The following is a 10,688-nucleotide window of genomic DNA, read 5'->3' as shown; positions in this document are numbered from 1 at the left end:
AGGTGGAATATTATCAAACCTGCAAAATTCAACCCTCCGTCTCATGCTAATATTAAACGTTGTCAATATAAACTGTTAACTCTGTTTCTAGTTACGTTGGCCTTAGCAGGAAGTTGAAGAAAATCCAGATGCACAAGACGGAAATTTTGAACATTTATAATTTATAGCTTGAATTTCATGGGCCATGAGTTATATCCTGTGGGATATAACTAATTAAACACATTAGGCAAGCAATGACATTATCGCCTGTAACCAAAGTCATGTCACCGATTTGTTTGTCTCCTATATTGAGAAGGCGTTGAACCCTTTTGGAGTAGGTACATACGTTCCCGAACTTTCAACAGTGTTATTTCACTGTAAATACAACCTGACACGTAAACGTTCAATGTTCAACAGAAGTACCTAAGTGATGTCGCCGCTTAGTGAGTCATTAACAAGATTTTTGAAAAATATGTTTGGAACACAAATGGTGCAACATCCATTTTATCAGTATAGATAGATGTGCAACAGTTAGAAGAGTTATTTACATAGAAGACTTGGAATATATCTGCCCAAGACACTTGATTACTCCTGCCATAACAAAACTAGAACTGAACAAACTTTCCCAGCGGAGTAAAAAAATTGTTATATTGAGTTCAAAATAACCTTCCCCTTGTAATTCCCTAATGTTCGCAGCCAATAACATGGTAAAAAATTAACACTGTGAACGCTCCCTCCAACGCGCCGAGGAAGAGGTGGGTTATGGGAAGAGGCTGGACCGGAAGTGAAACGAAAGCTTTGGCGAATGCACTGAAATTACATGGGAATTCGGGGCGTTTGTTATTGATCAGTGGTTACTAGTGAGAAAAGTATTTTGTTGTGCCTACTATCAACGGGGTTGTTCTCATCCATGTAATGTTCCATACTTCTGAAACGTAGCATATATTTTAAAATGGCGGGAAAAATTACTGATGTATGTCTTTTCAGAGCATACAATTGTTTTTAACTTATACCCCGTTCACACCAAAGCTTAAACATGTTTAAATCTTGTTTTACTAAACTGGTTTTATTAAACTACCTGTTCACACCGCGGGCGCGTGTAGCCAAACATGTTTAAAACCGTGTTTAATAAAACTACCTAAATGAGGTTGTTTAACTGTCGTGTTTAACTAAACACATTAAAGATGGCGGTTGCCAAAAAAACCCGCGGAAGGAATTGGGAAAACCAGGAAACGTTATTGTTACTACAGAAGTGGGGGGACGAAAATATACAAATGAAGTTAATATCTTGTGCCAGAAAGAGGCCTATATGGCAAGAAATAAGTGATTTTATTCGAGCGGCAGGCTACGAAGACCGTGATGAAGATGCCTGCAAAACAAGAGTACACACATTAGTAAGTGCGTATCACTCCTACAAAGACGAATGTGATAAGACCGGAAACGGGACTCCAAAGAGGAAGCCGGCGTTTTTCGACGAAGTCGATGAATTTCTCTCAAAAAAACCATGTACCAAACCGAAGGTTGTGGTAAATTCTTCAAAAATTATCATTGAGGCGGACAACGAAGAAGAAGACAATGAAAAAATTAAGAACGATGAACCAAACGAAGAGTTGCCTTCCTTCAGCGGCGGCACCAGCGTCGGCAGCAGCAACAAAACAGCCGGCAAATTTCCTCAACCAAACAAGGGTGAATGTTTGACAGATGAGCTTTGAAAACTTTCGCTGATTGGAGGGTCAAACAATAGGCCAAGAAAATGTTTCAATATCGGCGCCTACGTTGTCTGTAATCTCTAACAAAAATTCTTGATAATTTTACTTCCAAGATGAGTGGAGTTGAACAAAAATATTAAGATAAGTATTGGCTCAAGCTTTAACTTCTGCCTTTAAAGATTTCTTGTATTCCTTCACAGAAAGAACAACAGATGCTGGCAAGCCATTTTTCAAACCCGCTACGAAGAAGCGGAAGGTGTCAACGACGGATGCCTTAACACAAATTGACAAGGCGTTGGAGGCATTTGTTTCCTATCAACAAGCTGCTGATAGGAGTTTTCTTGCCGCAAAGGAGGCTTGTGAAAGACGAGAAGAAGAAAGGGAGGAGAGAAGAAGGAAGGAAGACTAGGAGTTTCTACTGAAATTGGCGCAGGTACTTCGAAAATAAAAAGTACGTGTCTTCAACAATTTAATTTGCGATCGTACCTGCGACAGTTTCAGTTGGTTTAGTTTTCGGCTTTATTTATGCTGTAAGTTGAACGATGTTTCACGAAATCTAATGGCCGATTCCCAGTCATTGGAGAAGGTGCAAGAAAAAAAAGAAAACTATATTGAACTTACCGATTAGATCATTGATGTTGACATGCTCTGGTTAACTTTTCTTTACTTGAACTAATTGTCTTCTATAGTTGTCTTCAATTGAATATGCTTTTTTTTTTCTTTGAGAAAATAAAAATCGTTTTTTTCCTTTAAGTGTTATTTTTAATTTTCCGGCAGAGCCTAGTTGTTCAGAGGCCGATTAACACTAACCCAGGGTTAAATTTTGATTCAGCTTCTTTATTTCTTTATTCAGGAGTCTTTTTTGGGATAATTTTCCCTATTCCTTTTAGACCATCTAATCATCAAATTGTAGACAAAAAAAAAAGAAAATGGATTTCTTTTTAAATTTTCATATTTGAAATCAAATTTCACACTAACCCTGGGTTAAGTTAAGCCACCTTTGAACGGCCTGGCCCAGAGTATTTAAAAAATGCTCCAGAAAATTAATGAAATAAATGAATATTTTTGTGCACAGTGGTTAGGATCTTTTGGAAAAATTGATTTAATATTTGAAATAAAGTTTTGATCCACCTTGATGAAATTTGTTTCTGAGGTTCCATCAGTTGTTCAGAGAGAGGGGGTCATATGAATGATGTCTTTTTAAGTCTCCTTGATAAATTTACAACAGAGAGCTCTGTGTGTTTGTTTGCTTAATTACTCTTTCTTGTAAGGGACTAACCAAAAAAGTGTGGTGTATAATTACACAGTCACTTGCAATGGAACAAGAGCAAAAAGTTAGTGAATTAAATTAGTTTTGCTGACATTAATGCCAGCTGAGGCCATGTCACTGAGTGAGTAGATCTCCTTGCTATTCGAACTGAACACTTCGATCGAAAAGCTGAGATTGTCCCCCTCCTTCTTTATGCCTACATCTAATACTCAGAGAGGAAGATGCAAGTCTTGCACTCAAATTAGTATTTTATGTGAACATGTAGTATGCATGGCTAAATTGGCATATGTCACACCATGGGTTTCAAACTACTCCCTAATTTTTTAGCATAATTTCAGTGCTAATATGTTTATTTCACATGTGAAATGGCAAACTTGCAATGACTGCATCTTTAATTGTTCTCAGATGGTGTCCAGGTTTTGAAATGTTCAAAAAAAATGTGGGGGTTTCAAAGAATACCACAGACAATCAAAGTTTGCCATCAGTAATTTTAATTTACACAATTGACAATTTACTTTTCAAATCTCATTTATACAACTGTAATTACAAATGGAACACTGCTTGACCCTCTTAGAGGAGTGTCCTTCAAAAGACCTTGAATCTCCCATTATTTATGAAACTATTTGCACTGTATACAATAAAGCTTAAAGGGAGAAAGTATTCATATAAACGACTTTTTTGAGCTAGAGATGCAAACTCTTTGATGGATTATTTGCCTGTGAGAGATGCTTATGTTGAACACTCATGTTCAAGTGATGCATGTGACAATGAATATTTATATTAAGAATCTTTTAATTGCATCTCTTATTGCAACAGCATTTGTGTTCTGCCTTTGGTTTGGATCACCTGGACAAACTCCAGCATGAATGTGAATATCATTGAGCCATTGGTCATCAAAAGACTCGTTTCGCATCTCACAATAATTATGTAAAACACAACACGCTGCGATGACATTGCAGGCATTTTCAACTTTTAAGTCCAGTCTCTTCCCAATGCTTCTGAACCTTCCCTTCAATCGACCAAAGGCATTTTCAACAACTACTCTAGTCGTGCTGTGTTTTATGTTTGTGAAAACAGGGTTTTGCCTTCACAAATGAACGGACGGACGGGGACAACTCTTAAAAACTCTTTCTGGGTAAAGGCTTTCCTTGGGGGCACTCGCTGGCTGCGGGAAGGTAACCGGAATCTATTACGGCTGCTGACTATCCTTGAGAGAATGACTAACAGCAACAGGGTTGGCTCCAACGTAGATTTATTCTGCAAGCTCTACTACAATTTTGACCAGAACGGACCTGGCCAGGGCTGGTTCGACCCTGCTCTTCTTTCTCTTCTCTTCTCCTCTCTTCTCTCTCCTTCTCCTCTCTTCTCTCTCCTTCTCCTCTCTTCTCTCTCCTTCTCCTCTCTTCTCTCTCCTTCTCCTCTCTTCTCTCTCCTTCTCCTCTTTTCTCCTCTCTTCTCCTCCTTCTCTTCCCTTAAGCTTTACAGAACAGTCCTATTTAAACCTAACGTACATGGATAACGTAATGCCATGAATAATCTAAAGGAATCATGTAATCTACTATACTATTGGCTAAGCAGGAATTTCGCCTTTTACAACACTAATTACTTTTAAAGAGTTCCGGTGGATAACAGTTACACAAAAGGACATGACAGGTGGCTGTTACAGTTCAACACTAATAACAAATGTTTACGGGTGACTGAAGGAGAACTGGTAGTGTTTACGCTTTGCTGAACTAAGCTTTCTACGTTGAATACTGTATTTTTTAAGCGCAAGCATGAAAGAACTCGATAACTAAAAATCCTATCGTTACATGTTGAAACTGCGTTCCTCCGGGGTCAGATTTCCATGATCAATATATGGTTTCATCAGCCAATTGCTGAGAGCATAAGCTGAGTCACCTAATATCAGGGGAGGAACTTGTACACCAGATATCATCACCGACATGTCGAGCAGAAGAAAAGCTCTGGCACAACACAAGGCAAACAATGAAGAGTTCTTGAAGACACGTGCGTCGTGTACTTTACCCGGCCATCCAACACATATATCAAGAAATAGATAATTACAATCTACTAGCCCCTGAAGGATTAATGAGGGGAATCCCTTCCTGTTAACATAATCATCTGGACTTTGCCGAGGTCCAATGACTGGGACATGGCAACCATCGACTGCTGCAACCACCTGGGGAAAACCCGCGCGACTTTTAAAACCTTCAATTTTTTCTTGGACTTCATGTTGATTTTGGGGAACGTTTATATAATTGGGAAGAAGAACGTTCACTATCACCTCGCATACCTGTCGCACAATACCACAAACAGTGGATTTTCCGACACCAAATAGATTTCCGATCGTTCGAAAGTGAGCCGTGTCCGCAAGCCAATATAATGTTATGGCAACTCGATGACGCACTGTAATGGCTTTCCTGTAATTGGTGTCCCTTTTAAAGATATGTGGCGAAAGTTCTCGGCAAAGGCGATTAAATGCTTCTTTAGACATGCGAAAATTCTCATTCCAGTCCTTTTCTTCCGAATCTTGGCAAGTCTCTTCCCAAAATATCTGCGACCGGGGTTTTAGCCAAATACGGCGAACAGGAAGATGTTGGAGAAGAAATCGAAGCAAAAAACGGAAAAACAATGATGAAACGAGACGTCTCCGACGGACATAGCGATTAAACCGTCTCTCTGCGTTTCTCTGTCGGTTTTGTGTAATTCTGAGGTTTTCCTTCAGCCGTGACTGCGTCAACAACAGCAGGATATTGTGATTTAAACTGACTGCCATTTTTATTGCGTCTTTAATTTTGTTGGCAACAATTAATATCAAAACGAGGCTGCGTAATACCTAACCCAGTCTGCAGTGTGAACGGTTCTTGAGCAACACATGTTTTATAAAACCATGTTTAAAAAAACTACGTTTAATGAAACTTGTTTAAATTGGTGTGAACAGGGCATTAGATTGAAAACCTCCGCCAACACCCATGGACGATACATGTGCCCGCGGACATTTGTTGATTTTATCAGCGCCCATGTAACACAACTTGAATATTCATATATTTTTGATAAAGCTCCGATCGGCGTGTTGAGCTTTTATTCTTGTCGGCTTTTGCTTTTATCTGCATAGATCGTGCGCTTTCGTTAGCTTCTCTACTGTAAGAAAATGTTTTCAGTTCGTCTAAGAAATGCAGCTCCTTTCTTAAGCGCTGGTATTGCGGCTGGATCGGCAGTTTTGCTTGGATATCACGCTTGTTATGGCACAGGTAATGATACGAACTATGTTTTCGCTTTCACCGCTTATGTTTGTTTTGCGAGTATGAATGTTTTTTTGCAGTAAACATAGTTAAACAGCTTAGTAAGACATAAATTGAGCGTTTTTGATCGAAAACAAACCAAAATAGACGCACTGTAGCAAGCGTAAGTGACTGTAATTTGCATGTGCTTAAATAATCAAATCGTTCACGCGTTTTCTTTACCAGACAACTGTACACAAGCAAAAGCATTTTATTAGCATGTCTGCTTTAGCTCATGCATGAAATTTCAAATTGTACGTTAAAAATGAAATTTTAATTTCGTTCCTTCAATCGTAGTATATGTATTTTTACCTAATCGTGTGTGCCTTAATAAAGAAAGCGTAGCGTGACTCTGTTGACACTTAGCGCCGGAGTAAGGAACACCTTGTTCTGACAGTAGTCTATGTCACGCAAACGGGCCGACTTCTTTCAGTTGTATATAACTTCAGTTTGTCATATAACTAACTCTTCTACATGACTTCATACGTTTTATGTCTTTCCACTATTCGACGAACTGCCATTACCTAAATCTTTGATTAACTTTGTCTTTCATTTAACTGAACACGTGCTTGGATTATACTGAAGTGCAAATGGCAAAGTCGAACTGCTTTCCAATATGAGCAACAACGAATTCTGCGTTTTCTGAACCACTGTGTTTCGCTAAGAGCGATTTCCTTAACAAGCGCACGACTGTATCCCTCAGTTTGGAATTGTATGGTGTTGTTTACAATTTTATAATATCAAATACTCAATTTTAATTACCATATTTCTTTACCTTTACCTGATAGATTGATTTTCTCAGTAGTGTCAATGATATTTTTTCCTTCTAATTCAAAAGCTGTCCATGCTCGAGATGAAAACGTTAAAAGTCTAAAGGAAACCCATGTAGTTGTGGTGGGCGGTGGATATGGTGGAATTGCTGCCGCGAAAAAATTAAAGGATCAATGCAAAGTGACATTAATCGACGCCAGAGATGCCTTTCATCATAACATGGGTGCTCAGAGATCTTCTGTGGAGGCAGGTAGGCTTTATTAATCATAGCTCAAATACAAATTACTAAGATGAAGGTAACTGCTGGTCTCTGAGGAGCTTCTTATTAAAACTCGAGCATGCATACGTCGAGCTATGCAATCCGGTTGGTTCTTCTTTATCCTTCGCCATCCACCCATCACATTATTTCATCATTGCCTCATTTCTTTTGGTTTTTTCTTTTTTTCCGAGTTGTTTTTTGTGGTCTCCCCTAAAATGATGGAAGTCAAACAAATACGTCATATGGACAGGAGAACAGACTTCAGCTTCGTGGAGAGGACTAGTTTTTAAGTTGTATAAAATCGGAACAGAGACCAAAACGATGGAAGAGAAATTTAGGATTGAGTGAAGATTTAAAAGGCAATGAAAACAATTCCCTTGAAACATTTGATTTTACTGTATCATAAAAACACTACTGTGGTATTTTACTATTTCCTTCCATAGGTTTTTCTTAAATATAATTACGTAATGCATTTAATTTTACAGCCGTATAATGATGAGTGATTCCGTTTACTAACAGTGAGATGGATTACTAGTCTCATGACTCAGTAAGGACAGATTATTTTTTAGACAGATCACGCGTATTTGTAAAACATTCCTTCAACACAGGGTTTGCCAAAAAGTGTTTCATTCCCTACGGACCAACATTTGGCAAAAGCTTCAAGCAAGGGAAAGTCGTTGATATTGATCTATCCATGAAGACGATAATGCTGGAAACTGGAGAGAAAATTGTTTATGATGACCTCGTACTTGCAACTGGCACTGGTGGCCCATTTCCTGCGAAAATTCCTTTGGATACAAACAAGGACAAAGCCATTCAGCGTTACGAGAAGTATACCAAGCTAGTAAGTGTTACCACGAGAGAATGAAGCTCAGAGGATGCGGAATGTCCGATTTAGGCCTTATTGCTATATACTGCTTGTTTGAAAAGGGAGTCAAACATATAAGGATGAACAAGATTAGTGTGGATTGCAACTTTTGAACATTCACAGTTAAATCAAGATGTACAATATAGTCAGTCCTTACCTTCTAAGCTTCAATCCTCGTATATTCTTTGCTGCTATTCAGGTAAAAGACGCCATGAAGATCGGGGTTGTAGGTGGGGGAGCTGTTGGAGTGGAAATAGCTGGAGACATCATGGAGGATTACAAAGACAAGGCCGATGTGTATCTCATACATCCCAGGGAAAATCTAGTCAATGATGAAGTTAACGAGACCTTTCAGTCCACGATCAAGGCAAAGCTTGAAAGTTTAGGGGTCACCATGTTTCTTGGTATGTCGCTGCTACATTTATGCTATACAGTTTGTTTATGTTAACTCTCTCAGTCTTTTCCTACTCGATCTTACAAAGAATAAAAAATGAAAATAACAACACTCGCAAAAACGTTGCAAGAATGTAGGGGACAGGGAACTTAGGCAGTGTGTGTCTACCCTTGTCTGTCTATGCTGGTCTGCCTCTCAGCCTCTGTCTAATGTCTTTCTGTTTTCCAGTCTGTCTATCTGTCCGCTCTTCTGTCTGCCTGCCTGCCTGCCTGTCTAACAACCTGTCAGTCAGCTAGTCTATCTGTAAGGTCTGTTCGTCTGTCTGTCTATAAAGCTGGTTGGTGGCTGACTGGCTAGCTTACTGACAGCTTACCTGTCAACTCGTCTGCTTAATATTAATGAGTTGGATACTTCTTCTTGGTTGTAGCAAACATGATTTATCTTTTGCCATGTAGGGGAGCGAGTGATGAATATGGACGAAGTAAAAGAAAAGGGATATCAAAACGTCATGCTAGTCACCGATAAAGGGAGGCAAATGAAAGTAGACCTGGTCATTCCTTGCACTGGTCTAAAAGTGAACACCGAAGCTTACAGGAAAAGTTTAGGTCAGTCTTATTTTATTGGCGAATATTGGTGAACTGATGTCCGCAATTGACTTAAGAAGGAACTCATGTACATGTAGTGGAAGACCACGAGGTTAAGCGGTCGTGATCAATATAACAGAACAGTATACGTGATTCATTCGATCGTGTAGTCTGATCATCCGAGGACAGTTGTTGGTGACAGACTCTGACGTACGTTTCGGTGACTTAACAGGACTCTAGATGTTTCTATGATGATTTGTGCTCAGGTTGTAAAAACGCCAATTACTGTACTCCACTACATTTAACTGGACAAAAACACCACATGACTAGATAAAGTTCTTGTAAATGGATACACACACACTAGGGATTAAACGCAATAAATAAGTGAATAAGGCCAAAATACTTTGCCTTTGATTACAGGAGATAAAATGAATCGACTTGGTCGTCTAAATGTCGATGACTTTCTCCAAGTGAAAGATGTTCCGGATGTGTACGCGATCGGGGACTGTAACGATGTTCCAGAGATCAAGCTGGCGTATGGAGCTGAGACACAAGGAAAGTACGTTGCTGACAACCTAAAGCTCAAACATGAGGGGAAAGCGATGAAACCCTACAACATTAACAGTAAGTATTCGGCATCAATGTGACGTAATCGTTCGCGGGGGGATGAAAAATTTGGCAATTAGATGTTGACCTTTTTTAAATGGATTACAAAGTAATGGTCATAAAAAATTTGGATTGTACTTAAGCGAGCTGTAAAAACTTAAAGATATACTGGGTCAATAGATTACTACCATTCTCTGTAATCATGCAAATACGCTGTTTACAGTTTTACAATTGATCGAGCCATATTCATTGTCTAAGGCACAGATGATGGTTTGAACAATAATTAGAAGAAATTCATAAAAACACAAACCGGCCTGCTTTTTCCCTCTAGCTAGGTTGAAGGTCGAACACTAAGAAATTACTCAAAATGTCTATCATCCGTTCCTCTCTCTAGAGAGTGTATTCATGGTGCTGTGCTGCGGACGATCAGGGGGTGCCGCCCAAGTGTGGAGGGGCTGGGTGTTTGGAGATTGGTTTGCGTCAAAGATCAAAGGTCAAAGCGTGTTCACTCCGATGCAGTGGAAAAATATGGGGCAGAAAATGCCTGAAGATTAAATTTTTATTTTCGTTTGGCCATGGTTGAAACTCTTAATAGTTATAGACTCTCATTTGATGACACATCTTTTTGCAGTAATTATTCACCGCTGAGATATTTTTCAGGTTGTGTTATACAGTCTCGTTAGTAAAGATAAAGGTTTTCACAAAAAGCACTTGTATTTTTTTCTTATATTCCAAAATAAAGTATGTATGTGTTAGCCCAATTGTATCCACGATCATGAGTTGACAAATAGAGAGTTCAGATGCCTATGCATGGAGTACCTAATGGATTCTGAAAAGGAAAGGGAAACAGTTAAGGTATCGTGCAATCAAGGGTAAATATTTAATAGTCTATACTCCACAATTTACCTCTCTGCCAAAGACCGCATTTGCTACAACTCTTTCCTGTAGAGGAAGAGGGTAACTTAAC

The 10,688-nt window shown here is 39.0% G+C and overlaps 3 protein-coding genes across 3 annotated transcripts in view; 2 read left to right on the top strand and 1 right to left on the bottom strand.

Moving 5' to 3' along the window:
- Positions 1–134, bottom strand: part of LOC113667686 (uridylate-specific endoribonuclease C) — a 10,762-nt gene extending 10,628 nt beyond the window's left edge. The window contains exon 1 of the mRNA XM_089184708.1: positions 1–134. This exon is cut by the window's left edge and continues 374 nt beyond it. The gene's annotated coding sequence lies outside the window, so the exon portion shown is untranslated.
- Positions 135–1,040: 906 nt separating this feature from the next.
- On the top strand, positions 1,041–1,691 carry LOC149038362 (uncharacterized). Its single transcript, XM_089184074.1, has one exon. It carries the CDS (start codon positions 1,164–1,166, stop codon positions 1,689–1,691), a length of 528 nt encoding a protein of 175 aa, XP_089040200.1. The 5' UTR covers positions 1,041–1,163.
- Positions 1,692–5,968: 4,277 nt separating this feature from the next.
- Positions 5,969–10,482, top strand: LOC113685931 (ferroptosis suppressor protein 1). Its single transcript, XM_089184696.1, has 7 exons — positions 5,969–6,209; positions 7,078–7,260; positions 7,878–8,113; positions 8,337–8,541; positions 8,987–9,136; positions 9,536–9,739; positions 10,116–10,482. Exons 1-7 carry the CDS (start codon positions 6,110–6,112, stop codon positions 10,274–10,276), a joined length of 1,239 nt encoding a protein of 412 aa, XP_089040822.1. The 5' UTR covers positions 5,969–6,109; the 3' UTR covers positions 10,277–10,482.
- The last annotated feature ends 206 nt before the right edge of the window (positions 10,483–10,688 follow it).

The sequence above is a fragment of the Pocillopora damicornis genome, chromosome 10 (assembly GCF_964200805.1).
Source record: "Pocillopora damicornis chromosome 10, jaPocDami1.2, whole genome shotgun sequence".
Taxonomy (NCBI): Eukaryota; Metazoa; Cnidaria; class Anthozoa; order Scleractinia; family Pocilloporidae; genus Pocillopora; species Pocillopora damicornis.
The sequence above is the reverse complement of the archived record's forward strand: the minus strand, read 5'-3'. Positions and strand labels throughout refer to the sequence as shown.